The 15,362-nt window shown below is 40.2% G+C and overlaps 1 protein-coding gene across 2 annotated transcripts in view; it reads right to left on the bottom strand.

The window, feature by feature from the left end:
- Window positions 1-3,399: 3,399 nt before the first annotated feature.
- The window catches only part of per2 (period circadian clock 2), a 34,986-nt gene continuing 23,023 nt past the window's right edge, over window positions 3,400-15,362 (bottom strand). Inside the window, exons 17-24 of one of the 2 annotated variants that reach the window (XM_088337052.1) lie at window positions 14,753-14,959; window positions 13,207-13,476; window positions 11,615-12,462; window positions 10,271-10,393; window positions 9,850-10,072; window positions 9,571-9,760; window positions 7,926-8,076; window positions 3,400-6,577 (exon numbers count right to left, since the gene is read on the bottom strand). In XM_088337052.1, coding sequence (XP_088193178.1) covers window positions 6,413-6,577; window positions 7,926-8,076; window positions 9,571-9,760; window positions 9,850-10,072; window positions 10,271-10,393; window positions 11,615-12,462; window positions 13,207-13,476; window positions 14,753-14,959 — 2,177 coding nt within the window. In that variant the 3' untranslated portion in view covers window positions 3,400-6,412. The remainder of the gene's footprint in view (window positions 6,578-7,925; window positions 8,077-9,570; window positions 9,761-9,849; window positions 10,073-10,270; window positions 10,394-11,614; window positions 12,463-13,206; window positions 13,477-14,752; window positions 14,960-15,362) is intronic. The other variant, XM_088337053.1, reaches the window with a different exon arrangement.

The following is a 15,362-nucleotide window of genomic DNA, read 5'->3' as shown; positions in this document are numbered from 1 at the left end:
AAAAAAACACCCAAAATTAATAGAATTATCTGCCATGACAGGCACTTCGGCAAACCGTCCTAACCCTGGTTTTACTAAAGAACAAGTTTAAAATACAGTTTTAAAAATTAACACTATAGAAAATAGTATTGAAAATTGGCACAAAGGGCAGAGTATTTCTTGTGATATATTAAAAATCATATGATTGATTTTCCCCTCAGACATGTTTCTTCTGTAGTCATTTAAATTTGAATTGAAAAAATGTATGCTAGGTTTTCCCCGAGCCTGTAAAACTCTGAAAGCCTGAAAATGACCTTGGCTGCATTTGCAGACACACCAAGTCTGCAAAGCCCCCCCCCAAGTTTATAGGAGGGAAGCTGCCCGACATTCGCACCTTATCTGAAAGTGCGAAGATGAGGAGGGGCCCGCTTGCTTTGATCAGAGTATGCATATCAATCTGACTCTTGGGAAATTTGCATCAAGTAGGTCAGCTTCTATAGCAGGGGTTTCCAACCTTTTTCAACCCGAGAACTACTTTTTGTTACTAATTAGCGCAAAGAGCACCCAGTTTGATAAGCATTTCTAAACTAACAACTTATCATATTATTACCAGGGTTCATACACCTTTTTATGGCCAAATTCAAGCACTTTTTAAGGACTTTCAAAGCCAATATTTCAATTTATCCGGTACCATTAAAAGAAGAAATTCGGTGTAAATTGTGTATTTAGCAGATCCACAAATATATTTGTGATTTACATATAAGACTTTTAATTTTACTTCTGCATTTATCAAGAGACATGATTTTTAGATCTTGAGTAAATTGCAAATATTTTTGTGGATCTCAACAGTATGTGTTGACATTTTTGAGAACCCCCCCCCCGTATATAAGTGTTGGGAAAAGAAATGACGTTAAAATATAGCTTACATTTTCAGTCGCACCATGTAGCCCATTTACCGTTGGTGTTGCATGCAACTGTCTTCTAGGGCGCGACCCTCAGGATAATGCCGTACAAACTGATGCCAGCTGCCGTTAATCACAAGGAAAAAAATGCAATGGGAAAGATTAGACACGAGAGTGCAGCATCGGCGTTATTTTTAAGTAGACTCGTTGTGAAGCATGGCAACTGTACGGACCCTGTATTACAATGCTGTTACTAAGTTATTACCTGGGTAGTTTTTGGAAGCAGTGTTGAATAATCAGTCAACCACTAAAAAATATTTTACTGAAAAAAACACAGAACAGGTCTGCCGGAACTTTGGCTGTCCTTAGGGTGCAACCTGGTGCCCATGGGCACCATGCTGGAGACCTTTCCTCAGAGATCTGTTCTGGAGAAATTCTTTCATTGAACCACAAATTGTTCCCTAAATATCTATGTTTGAATAAATAAGGAAATTTGGCCACTTGTTTTATCCTTCTGCTGCTTAAAATTTCAACTTCGAGACAAAAAGTGGAAATGGAGTAGGCATTTTACCTTCTTTTTGTTTGAATTAAGAAAACCGATATTGCACATTATTCAAATACAGATTTTTATCTCGCTCAACATATAATCAAGACTTCACAACACCGTGCACTCCTCTTGAACTAATGGGTGAGCCAAGAGCCTTTGTCAAATTTTAACTAATACAAACAGCTCATCACTAAGAGGACATTTCACAGCGGTTTATGAGGGGAACCAAAATCAAGATCCCCTTGTTGGGTGAGGGGGGGAGGCTATCTTCATTGGCTTCAAAGTGGAGGAAACGCCTCGTCTCATCTCCGCTGCAATAACCGTAAAAGGTCACCTAAGAAGGTGCCACAACAGAATCATAATGACGCCAACATTTTATGAGGTTTAAACCTAAATAGAAATTACCCTGATGGCCATTATTGGCGCCGGGGACAAACAAGGAAGTGAAAGAAAGTAGAAGATAATATAGATAAAACATACATACACACAAACATACATGGTGTTCAAAAATTCTCGGGTACGTTTAGAGCCCCCAAATCTCCTCAAATATAAATGGTAGTTAGAGAAAAGTTGTGGCATTTTAAAGTTAATTACATTAAGTTTTTTGGGAGGGCTATTTATTTTTGTATTTTTTAGACACATTCATGGCATTGACTCAACCTGAAAAGGCATTTTTGTGCTTGAATTTGCAAAAATTGAATCATGGACTGCTGTTCATTGTGCATTTCACGGAAAATGTGAACAGGATCAAGAAAGAGAGGAAGTCCATAGTGAAACGGCATGGTAAATTCATTATGGATAGGTGCTTACGCCCGCCTTGAGAACAGGACACGCCTCTACTTCAGACGATGTAGTAGAACAAGTTCGAACTGCTTTCCAGCTGAGCCCTCTTTGAGAGCCAGTAGGAAACAAAACCCAGTGCCAAGAGCAGTGTAGCAGCAAGATGTCAGACAAACATGGCAGAGACTTCTAGGTAGGGATTCCACTGTGTTACTAAACATATACATTTTTCAACCACTGATTTTTATAAACATAAACATTGGCATGATAGTATTCAAATAAATGTTTTTTTACTGAATAAGTTTTTTTTAATACCACTAGGAGGCTCTAATTATTACACACTGTCCCTTGAAGAAGACCACTGCACATGACGCCTTACAAGCTACAGTTAGTCCAACAATTAAAGGACACTGATAAACTAGCTCGTTGTGTCCTGTACATGTCAATAGAAGAGAAAGTTGAAAATGACATATATAAGTGCTGGATTGTTTTTAGCAATAATATTACTTTCCAAATCAATACAACAAGCATAACACTCACAGATGGGTTACTGAGAACCCAGATGAACTTGTTGAGCATCAGCGACTCTCCAAAGTTGACCGTGTTTTGTGCTATGTAGGAGAAGAGTGTCTAAGGACCATTCTTCTTTAAAAGAGCACCCATCAATGGTGAGATGTACCTCTACATGCTGGAAAATTGGTTAATGGATAAATTATGTGAGAAGGAGTCTGGTGACTTCATTTTCCAACAGGATGGAGCAGTTTCTGAACACAACACTTCCAGGCAGATGGATTGGACGGTCCAGGCAGAATGATTATGATCTGTTCTCCTAGCCACCCAGAATTTAGACTATGTGATTTATTTTTGTGTGGATTTATGAAAGGATCGGTCTATGTGCCGTTATTTGAGCTGAAGGCACAAATAAAAGAATCTATTTCAAACATTGACAACGCGATACTGGGGTGCGTTCGGCAAAAATGTGACTATTGGCTTTTTGTATGTCATGTGAGCGATGGTTTTCACATTGAACATCTTTGAACATTTCATGTAAAAAAATGAGATAAAAAGCATTCTGAATATACCAAATGTGTTTTTATATTCTTAATCATTTCCCAGATATTCAATGTCAAAATGTGCCCAAGACTTATGGAACACCATGTATTTTAAAATAAAAACACTACTCAAAGATGATAACAGTAATCAGTACACTTTATTTCACATTATTTACAATCAGAGTGCAAAACTAGAAAAGAAGAGATAGGGCACACTATAACATGTCCTCGGATTTTCTCGCCCGAAAAAAAAGTGCACATGTGCATGCTGATGGCTTTATTTTTATCTTCACAGCCAGCCAGCAATTGGGTAGTAACAGCAGATCACGAAATTTGGATTTCTGGCAACAAACATCCCCCCCCCCAAAAAAAAAAACCAACCCACAAAACATCATCCGGATCAGAAAACAAACAAAAAAGGATCAGATCAAAAACGGGGCCGGCATAAAAATAACCAGTCAACCTGACCTTGGAAATTAAACAGGACAATTATTTTGCAGCTAAACTTGTCTTTTTTGGCAAGCGTGTAACCACTTTCAGCTGCACGTGTTTTTTTTTTTGTTTTTTAAACTTTGTGTTTCTCCCTTTTGCTTTTTCTTTTTCAGTGCTTGACAAAAGCAGAAATGAAAAGCTGCATTTCTTTTCGTTTTTAAATAAGGCGAGGAAGAAAAACAACAACAAGAATCTCTATTCATCATTCATCCCTTTATGCCTCCTGGTGTGTTCGCAGGTCAAATTGAACCATGAAAAATGTCACTTCTGGGGTAAAATGCCTTTCTTAAAGGTGAAGTCAAGCTGATCTGAATTCCTAGCAATGACATGTTGAAACGGACGAGTCTAAACATTAATTCATATTTTGTCTGTAGAATAAGTCAGAAGACGACATCATTTCAGTTTTATCCACCTCAAATATTGTGAAACTTTCTGTGTGTCATTTGAAAATGACAATAACCACCAATCACATGCTTTCTGAAGCAGAGCTGTGATTGGTCAGCACCTTAGGCCTAAAAAACGATGACATCACCCTCCCTGAAACATGGCTGCCCCAAGATGACTGAAAAAAAAAAAGTTGACTTTGCCAATTAGTTCATATTCTAGGACAGAAGTGGGCAAACCTTTTGAGTGACAAGCCATATTGGCCAGGAGGATAAAAAGGACAGATCACGGTTTTGGATCTATCAATAAATGGTCTGCATTTATATAGCGCTTTTCAAGTAAATGAAGACCTCCCATAGCACTTTACAATGTGCTACACACACACACACACACACACACACACACACACACACACACACACACACACACACACACACACACACACACACACACACACACACACACACACACACACACACACACACACACACACACACACACACACACACACACGGAGTCAGCCATGCAATTATTGGGGGCATTAGGGATTCAGTGTCTTGCCCAAGGAACTTCGACATATCGAACCTGCGACCTCTTGATCCCAAGACGAGCGCTCTACCTCCTGAGCCAAGATTTCATCAATAATGTGAGAAAAATATAATGTAGGCCTAAACCAATTTTTCTCTTAACATCACTGCCATTTAAAAAAGAGCTATCTCTACTTTTGTACACTTATTTTTTCTATTTTTTGACACATTCTATTCAGGCAAAAACAAAAAAATGGAGCCAAGCCTTTTAGTAGCAGCAACGATATGCATCTATGAATAAACAAACGTGCAGGCATGTTGTATTTCCTTTTTTGTCTGTAACCAAACCATTTCATAAAAGTAGTTTTTAAATATTTTTAATGAAAGGAAAATAATAAATGATGCCCCTTTTGATAGCACCAATTTTACAAATATGTAGTGACAAACTCAAAATGATATACAGCATGTTCAGAAGTTTTTTTTCCATTTAATATTATATATATCTTGATAAATAAAATAAATGCATAATAAAATAGCGGGTAAAGAAAAATATAGCCAACTTTTTCAATATTGGGGACACTAAAGACAAGAGTGGCCCCAAAACAGCACATTTTTTATATATTATCATTGATTTTTAACATTTTCCTTTGACGGATGAAAAAGCCTGAGAGGCCGCATGTGGCCCACAGGCCCTAGCTTGCCCAGATCTGTTCTAGGAACACAGTACCAGTGGGAGGGAGGAGGAGGCACCCATGAATTCATTTCTTTCTTTCAGGACAACCGCATTACATCCCACAATACCTTTTTCTTCATTCAACCCAATCTTGTGCACTTTGTAAAGACTATGCGAGTTGGCGATACAATACTGTATTTCAGTGGTACTCAACATTTTCTATACCACGGACGGTTTTAATGTCTGACAACGTGGAAAAAAAAAACAGAGTGATGATGCGATAAAACCTAATGCCTTTTCATAGGTCGTCTGTATCACTAGTAGTCTTTTGGATAGTACCGGCGCTCTTCCAGCACAATCTGGTGTTCTGAATGTCCTTCCTACCCACTGAAAGGTCCTACCAATGCCCACGAATGCCCACAATGCTAATAATGATTTTCCGAGAAATGTGCAAATGTGCTTTTGTCCTTTCTAATACGTGTGCATTTGAAAGAGTGCTTACGATTTTAGTTTTTTCTTGTCTTATTTGACTCTTTCACTGCTTCAAATTACGTCTTAGTTGCTGTAAGATCAGCCTAAGATAGGATGTCTGGAGAGGGTAGGGCGTTTTGGCAGAACACAGGGTTTGACTCCCATTGCAACACAAATATGGTACTTGATTATCTTTAGTGCAACCCTAGCCCTTGCTGTATTTTTATAGTGCTGTGCGCCATGTATATGGAAACAAATATCACAAAAGGCAAATTTTTGGCAATGCAGAAAATACAGTAATTATTTTTCGGTGCAAAACCACAAAAAGGAAACCAGAAACGTATGACTGATAAGAGACGTTCAATTTGACCTGCAACTGTAAAGGAAAGCGATCACGCCCCCCCCCCCCCCCCCCAAACACACACACAATTTATAGAGAATTGTGGAAACTCATTCAAAGTCTAAACAGAGAAAAGCAGACGCTTATCATATTTGGAATGAAAACCTCCCCTCACAAAAATCAATCCCACCCAAAATTTGGTCAGTCACATTCAAAAATATTGAGCTTTTTGCGTGTAAGTGCAGGTTCAGGGTCGACTACTTCTTTAAGTGTACGAGCCAGCAACGTTTTCCACCGCACTTGAGGGATCCTCTCTCGGGGTCTTCTGAGAGCTAACCTCCGCCACGTGGTCCTGCTCCACTAGCTCCTCGTCCAGCAAGTCATTGTCAGTGTTGTAGCTGTGTTTGGCGCCGTCGCAGCAAGAGCAAACCTTGACGACGACAAGAAGTTGGGTCAACAACACTGACAGGCAGACTGACATACAACCCACAACAGTTTCTCATTGAGCCTGGAGAAAAGAGTCGAAGTCTTCGACAAATTTACATAATAGAAATAGTCGACAATGAATTCCATAATCAACTGTTGTCACCAGACACGTATTCAGAGTGAGGCATCTTTACATGAATATAATCTCTAGTGGGAGTCGCTCATGCGCAAATGACCTGTCACATAAACATACAGAAATGGTAACATCCGCATTAAAACATCCCAAAACTTCTAATTTGGGGAGCATTTTAATATCAGTCTGGGTACGGCTAGACTACTTGTTAAGTTTACAAAGCAGACCTAGCGTGCCGTGGCAGTAACTATGTGACGCACGAACATTTAAAGAGAACAGTCGGACAGTTGAACGAAATGAAAGCCGACTCGCCTCAGAAGGATTCGAGTTACTTAAAAGCCAATCCGGTTTGGATGACACGCATTGTACATTGTATACGCGTATATTTGCTAAATTTAAAGAGAGCTTGAGCGCTATGCAAGACTGCGCCTGCCAAATGTCTTTGAAATTAAATGCATACAGTCTGAAGTGATGTGAAACTGTTGAGATTCGTTAAGTACTTTTGTTGCAGACATTTTGGAGAACAAATCTCACAGATGTTTCTTACAATTGCTCCTATTTATCTCAGGTTTTACACATTGCATTGTTTTAAGAAAAAGTATGGAAATAACACAAATTCAGAAACGGTCAACTATATATTGTGATACAAACATTGTGATCATTTCAAATGACAGTCTTAATGATGTAATGGCTGATAGAAGAAGCGTCCAAACTTATTTTAGGGACGCCTTTGGGCTCAATATGTCATCCCTTTTTCTTGTCAGGTGATTTGTTAATTTTGTGACAAAAACAAACGAGAAAATACTAAATATAATACAAAATACTTTGCAGTGGACTAATGAATTAACTTATTTCACAGAATGCACATATTTATTTTAACTACTGTTCCTCTGCTGCTAATAAGCCAGTTTTTGGTTTACAAGGATAGAAAAATGGTGAATTGATTTTAATTCATTATTTGTCTGTCCCTAAAAAGAGACAAAGGTTTATTTATGTCACTACTGACCAAGCACTGCCCCTAATTGGGTTTAGAGAGTGTACTTTTATTTTTATTCTTTGGAATCCACGGTATGTTAAACAAATAAATGTATTTTGCATTGTACCCATTTTGTTAGAGGTTATCATCACTTTCCACAAAATTAAATCAACTTCAAGTTGAAACCAATACAGCAAGTGTCTAAGTGCACCCTGGTGAGAAAGTTGATCAAATGGTCAGCACCTTGACATCTAGGACTTTGGGCAGCCCACCCTTCTCGATCCAAGGATGAACTTGCACTAGCTCCTTCTTCTGTTCCTCAGTAAAAGTGGGCTGGCTGTTCTGCATCAACCTCAGCTTCTCGCGGTCTTCCTTGAGAAGCTCTTGGACGTCACTACATACAAAACACAAACGACATCGCCGTCAACCGCAGAGAAAAGTCATTTAAACTCAAATTCAGGAGACTCTTTGCAGTGTGATTTAAGCAACGCTAGAGGACAGCAGAACATCATGATAAAACGGGTTTTAGTTCGGAAATGCACACAGAAACGGAATGACAGATTTATATTATCCCGTATTTCTCTGCTAAATTGATGCTTGTTATGCATAGAGGTAAAAATAGAGTAGAGTATTGCTTTCTTATTGTGATTTCAAGTTTTAGGCCATGGTTAAAATTCCTAAATTAAGTTAAGATTTCAAGTTAAAGGGACAGTGCGTATTATTTGACCACTAGATGTAACTATTGTCAAGTGCAACTGAAAAGGAGTGCTAAAAAGCACAAGAAAGAAAACAAACTATAGAGATTCAGAGTGACCAAACCACACAATTTTTGCTCTTTTTTGCTCAGCTGTTCACAAGGTTTTTGGCTACCTGTAGCAGCAAGATGGCTGACAATTATGTCAGCGTCCTGCAAGTGAGGCCCATGTTATGTGAAATACATATTTCACCGCCAGCAAGAATAAAAAATAGATGCACGTTTTTATGATAGCTTTTATTTTTGCTTATTTTTAAAAATCAAAGGACAGTGGCCCTTCCAGACTTAAACCAATCTGGAGGGACAAGAACATAAAGTAGCAGTGAAATCAAAGATTAGACCCATGCAAGTGCTGGTTACTTCCACCTTTCTCTACGCTTGCGGGATATGGACTCTCACAGCACAGCTGAAAAGCCAAATCCAGGCCATGGAGATGCAAAGTGACTGGAATCTTCTAAGCATCAGCTACATAGTCCACGTGACGAAAAAACAAACAGTTCTAAACACCATTGAAGGGCAAATTGGACACCCCGAAGACCTTTTGTCAACTGTGCGCAGATGAAAACTGCAGTTGTGTAAAACAACATCATCAGGACTGGCCAATGAAATTCCCTGGTGCGTAAGTACATGTGGGCAGGAGGAAGTCTGAAAAACAACTGTGCTGGAATGGACAAGTGCCAATTTTGCGACAACCTAAAAATACGTGGAGAAAGCTGTCCAAAGTTGCATCCTCAGTGAATCCCTGAGGAACAGGCGCTTAGGTGATCCTTGAACCGTGACTTTTGTTTTTAACAAATAGAGGGTTGTTTCATCACTAAGAGGCGCTAAATATTCACAATGTCCCTTAAGGTCTGGGTTTCAAGAGATGAAAGCTCAATCCCATTAATGCACCTTCCCCTCAATTTCCTTTTTACTCCAGTACAGCACACTCACAATGGAGTAACAACCCTTCGCAAAGTTTTAAGAGGTGTACAACTCTAATTTGACCCACAAGACAACTATAGAAGCAACACAACAAAAAATTGACCTCATGTCAAACATTGAACTGCAGTTCCAAATATGTCCACTGGATGTCACAATGGCATCTATGACCAAATTGTTCTATTTGCTTTCTATTCACTCCTGGTCACCTACCGTGAGGGCAGCTGGTAGGTCATCATGACTTTGTCGTCAGCATTGGCCATGAGGAGCCAGACAGGGTCCCGAAGGACGTAATTGATGAAGCGCTCGTTCGGCTCCATATCTCTGCCGCTTGGGTGACTTGTCCCATTCTGGCTCTTTTGCGATGAGTCTACGCTTCCGAAATATTTGCTGCTGTTGCTACCTGAAGACCAACACAACAGTCCGGTGGCTTGAGAGACGGAACTCCTGATTCATTGAAAAGGGACCATTTGGGCCCAAAGCTTAGCACACCTGTCGCACTTCCAGAGATTCCGCTGGCTGAGGCGCCGCTGTTGAAGGTCCTGCTGTTGGACATACCACTGGCCGACGTGCCGCAGCCGTTGGAGTGAGAGTGCACGGAGCCCGAGGTGGCCGAGCCGGTGCCGGAACACGAGTCCTCCTGCAGGATGATGTCCAACATGTCGCTGGACGACGAGTTGTTGTCACTGTGGTTGCTGTCACCGCGAGAGCTCACCTGCAGACAGACACGCGTACACAGAGTGAGAACCTCCACTTTTCAATACTACAGCCTCACAATACAAATTTGTTTGTTTTTCTCAGACAAATTGTCTCGAAAGACAAAAATTTGCTTGTCAAACATTGAAGAGGGATAAATCTTGAGTGGACATGTGAAATAAGGCAAGGATGGGAGTTTTTCGGTTGGTTGACCTACCTCGCTGCTGCTAGCTCTCATCCTAGAAGAGAATATGCCTTTATCCCAAGACAAACGCTCACAGACATGGATCGTGCCCTCGTAATACAACAGTCCAGGTGGACCAAGATGATTGAGAGATGGCTAAAGGGTGTAAGGCATAATACATCACGTGTTAACACCCATATGGACCTAGGGACCAAATTTGGCTTTTTTTGCAAATGGCATAGGACAGACTCAATTTCTGGAGGCACCCACTTGTAATTCATTTCACTCAGGGGTGATGAGTTTTGCGCAGTATCATCATGCCCAATAATGGTGCATATAGATGATGTTGGCCATAGTGCTCTCCACTTTATCGTGGGTGTTTGAGGTTTTCTGTAGTTTTGGTCTTTATAGTGTTAAATTGTACTTTAGCTTATGAGTGCTGCCATTTAATTCTGCTCAAACACCTTGTGTGCGCATCTCTCCAATAAAAGACAATTCAGTATATATATCAATCTATTGGGTGATATCCAATTTTGACATGGTACGGCAGTACACATATACACACACACATACATACACAATTGTAAATTTACGTGTACACGCGCGTACACACACACACACACACACACACACACACACACAAATGGTACCACTTACTATGTCAGAGAACGGATCAATGGTGACTTAATGTGAGAAGCGTTTTGGCTGAAAAGTCATAGATTTACCACAATTTCCCCAAGGACTCACTTAAACTGGCTTTTGTCCTCCAGTTAGGCAAAGGCCATCCCTATTCACACTAGCGCACCACATTCGCCACCCAATAAATAATTGTGTTGCGAGTGGGGCACCCCGAGAGCAGCGGCCGACAGGCTAACCCAGTCCTCTCGGGGAAAGCCTGCGACCAAATAAGCCTTTGGTTTCAAAAAGCAGTTTTTTTACACCCACTACAAAAAAATAATACATAAAGCACATTAGGAAAAATTTTACTCATTTCAAGCAGAATCTTTTTCTCAGTATTTACTGTATTTTAACTGGTCTTTCTTGTTTCATAAGAAAAATACCTAAAATGAGCAAAATTATCGCTTCTTTGTCTTATTTTAAATATCAAATATGTTTAAATAATGGTAAATAGTAAAAATAGTGTAAAATGCAAAGGCCAAAGAAGAGTGAAATGTTCTACCAATGGGACAATAAATTATTTTTTGGAACACTGGTATATTAAATAAGGTTACATTAGATATAAAAAGTGTGTTTTTATGGGTTTAAAGCAACTTTTTTCTATGTTTTTAATATTGCACATATTTTAGCCTTTGAGGGGTTCAGAAACTGCATTGGGAGATTCATAGGAGGAAAATGTTCTGTTGTTTTCTTGCTTACCGGAGTCAATTCGTTGGCTTGTCCGGCGACCGTCCCTTTCTCCCTTTCAGCAGTGTTGGTCCCTTGGCCTCCGGGAGGCAACACTGTGCCATCTTGCCGGTCCCCAGAGAGCTCCAACTCCAGGAGGTTAAGAGGTGAACTGCAGCGGGACTGGAAAAGCGGTGGCGAAGCGGACTGGGGCGTGGAGGCACGAGACTGGCCCTCGGCCGGTGCCTTAGGAGTTTCCGAAGTTGTCGAAGGAATATAGAACGACGGCGTCACATAGCCAACTTGAGGGGCGAAGGGACTCTGGTGGTTAAACAGGCTTGGAGTCATAATAGTTGCTTGACCTTGTAAAGTGGGCTGGGCATAAGCTTGGGCATGGATGGGGAAAGTTTCAGTCATTGGAGCGTATGCTGGTTGTGGAGGCCCGGGAGCAAACGATGGGTAAATATAGTTAGGCACCACAAGAGCCATGATGGGGGCCGGCATCTGTGCTATGTAGGGTGAATGAGGGACGCCAGGCAGGCAAGTGGGAGCTCCTTGGTTCTCACCGAAACCTTGCATAGGAGCATTCTGACTGGGTACTTCAGAGGCGTCTCGGAGAAAAACTGGAATGGGGTAGCCTGGGTATGCCACGGGGAGCATGGGCTGCGAGATGTCGGAAACGGACCAGGACAAGGGGTTAAGGCCTTGGTTTAGGGGGGGATCATGCAGATGCTGGCTTCTCGTATAAGAAGCGGTGCTGTCCGAGGACTCGGTCTGCCGAACTCGCTTGGATTTTGTCTTCCTGTTGCGTAGTCCGCGCCTTGTCGCGTTGGGCTTGGTTTTGCGACTGCTTTGTTTTCCAGGCTGGCTATCTGGCATGACTGTGAAAAGAAAAGCAGCACCCAGTCAAACAGTGATTAGTGAAAACATTGGGAAAATGGGACTAAAAGTCAAGGTTAATAGGAGCGCAGTAAGCAAAGGCCCACATATCATTTTAAGAGTTACAACCTTGGACTGAACGGAGCCACAGACTGCGATCGTGATGCCAGATGAAAGGATAACCTTTTACGGTAAGTTAGGTGGGTAAAGAAATTGATGAGGCCAAATGTAAGCGTTTCCCCTTATCTGTGATCAACTGCTGAGGTTGTTATTAGAATAAACATTGTCTTTGTTGTCATTGACAACAATGTTGTAAACATTGTCCAACGATATTAGACATGGCATTCCAGGATAAACACATAATAAAAACGTAAAAGAGAAAAATAAGATTAAAAAAGGCAAAAATGAATTACAAGGTCATTTTTAGAGACTGGCATTCTAAAATAATGAAACCTGTGTTTAATAAATGATCCTGGAACGTCGCCTATGGTGATGGTGATATATATCCAGCTTACCCGAACGGAAAATATGCAAGCCCAAAATAAATTTGAAACATGATGACGATCACATCTCTTTCATCAAGTATCCAAGTGACTTGGATATTAAAAGTTATTTAATGTAACTGTCGGAACAAATTGCTGACCCAAAACAACTCAAAACAAGCGATAGTCACACTGGATCTTCTGTTATAAATGCTCATACATCAGCACATTTATTTGATGTTTGTCATGTATTTATTCTTTTACCATCGTTGGTGTGCTTTTCTCTCTGGCGCTCCAGATACTGCGAGCAATCGGCTTTAAGGGCCGTGAGACGGCGAAGTTCCTTGAAGCGAAGCAGGAAGGCCTGCTCCTCCTTCTGTGTGTGGGCTGCCAAAACTTGCTTGGTCAAACCTAGCTTTCTGTACGACTCTCTTTCAAGGCCCCGAGGTGAAATGGCCGAAAACGGAGCTGCCTGCGCTGGGTTGTTGCTGCATTCTGCCGCCTCACCGACCCCTGACACGTCCTCTGTGATCTCTGTATGGATGACAGAGGACCAAAAACTCTCATGAGTCAAAAGATTGAAATGTATCCAAGTTTTTGGGCACAGAAAAAACAGACGAGACTGGAAAAAACTGGGCACAACATATCCACAACTTTGACACATGCAAACACTCAGACAATGAAGTCTGTTGGAAGCACAAAGGCATCATGTTGGACCTGTGATTAGATTTGGAGGAACTCTCACAATAGACAGTATGTGCAAGAATCTCCTAAGATCTCACTCATTGGTTTTGATCACATCATTAAACGGGCAAATGCGCAATAAACTGTAACATAGAATGCCGATGCATTCACAGTGCTGGGAAAAATGATCATCACCTTTTTTTTTCTCCTTGTAATACTTAGCCCTCAGTTCTGTACGAAAAATATCATCCTAACAAAGATAATGCTCATCATTTTATGAACTTTTATAATGGAGCTTACTAATGTAATTTTACAGATCTCTATTTCACCCAAAATACAAATAAGAAAATAAATTGAAATACGAGTATATATATAAATGAAAATGCAAACGGCATAATATAAATACAAAAATATATAAATACATTTCAAAACGTGTCTTGGGTTTACGATTCTAAACTGCCTTTAAATGGTGGTGAACAAGAAATTCTTGACAGATAACAGCTATAGGTTTGAAAACAAAATAACAAAGTGGGGTTTGATAACACAATGAAAATACCATGTAGGATTAGGTTATTTTCATTTAGTTCTTGAATTTTTATTTTGAATCAGTTTTGAAATTTTACATTCTATTTTACTTGAATCATTCTTTCTTGGGGGGTTATCTATTTGTAGGGCATTTTTGGTCCTCCATACACCATAAGGAGCAATTTAGTGGAAAATACATGAGAATATGAATCTCTGCTGCCACTACTGCTTGCATTTCCCATTTAAACACAGCAAAACAAAATGACATCATTGTCACTTCGATAAAACCCTTCAACACAGGTGGGTAAGTAATGATTATATGTTCTTATTATCCTCATAAAAGAAAGACAAATAAACTGTGGGAGTGTGGATTATTAAAGTAACTGCCCCTGTCACCTAAGGCACACATTGGATACAACACAATACGTACTGTACCCAACTGAAGTTAACGAAAAACAACAAAAATGGCACACTTAGGATTAGAATGTGTGAAAACAAAAACCTATTTATTACACGATTACAATTTAGATGCAACGACAGAGGAGATGTAAATGAAAAGAGGATAACTGACTGGAGATCAACCTTTTTCACTACACTGTACCTGATTCTTGCTGAGGTTTCTTGTCCCCAACATGCACTATGGTGCTACTGTAGCTACACTGGCTGGTGATGGACACCACACTTTCGGGTTTGTTAGGTAACGGTAAAGGCAATGAAGAGCCCACTACCGCTCTGGCTGTGTCACTGGACTTTTTATCTGGGTCATCCAAAGTAGAAAGACTGGAATGATTCTTCAACAAGACCGGTTCTGCCAAAGAGAAAACAAAGAAAAAGATGCATATGGAAATGACGTTCTGGAGGGTCTGAAAAAGGATAAAACCATTTTTAGTCTGTGGTATGTGCAGCCCTTAGAGACCTTTTGTGATTAAGGGCTATACAAACAAAAATGACTTGTCTTTTAAGCACGGATCTCCAATCTTGTGCCACTGAGGAGTAAATACTGGTCAAAGGGAAGGAATGGGGGTTTGACGGCACAGCTTTCACATGTTATACAAAATCAAAATTCAAAAGGTTAATATGTCAATCAATTTTTCAAGCTTAGTCATAGAATGGGGTAGGGCTGCAACTAACGTTTATTTTATTCATCGATAAAACCGTCTATTATTCTTTCGATTAATCTTTGTTTTTTTTTTAAACCGTTTTAATTTCCG

The sequence above is a fragment of the Urocampus carinirostris genome, chromosome 1 (genome assembly GCF_059441175.1).
Source record: "Urocampus carinirostris isolate Australia breed hairy pipefish chromosome 1, RoL_Ucar_1.0, whole genome shotgun sequence".
Classification (NCBI taxonomy): domain Eukaryota; kingdom Metazoa; phylum Chordata; class Actinopteri; order Syngnathiformes; family Syngnathidae; genus Urocampus; species Urocampus carinirostris.
This window is presented reverse-complemented; position numbering and strand designations above follow the sequence as displayed.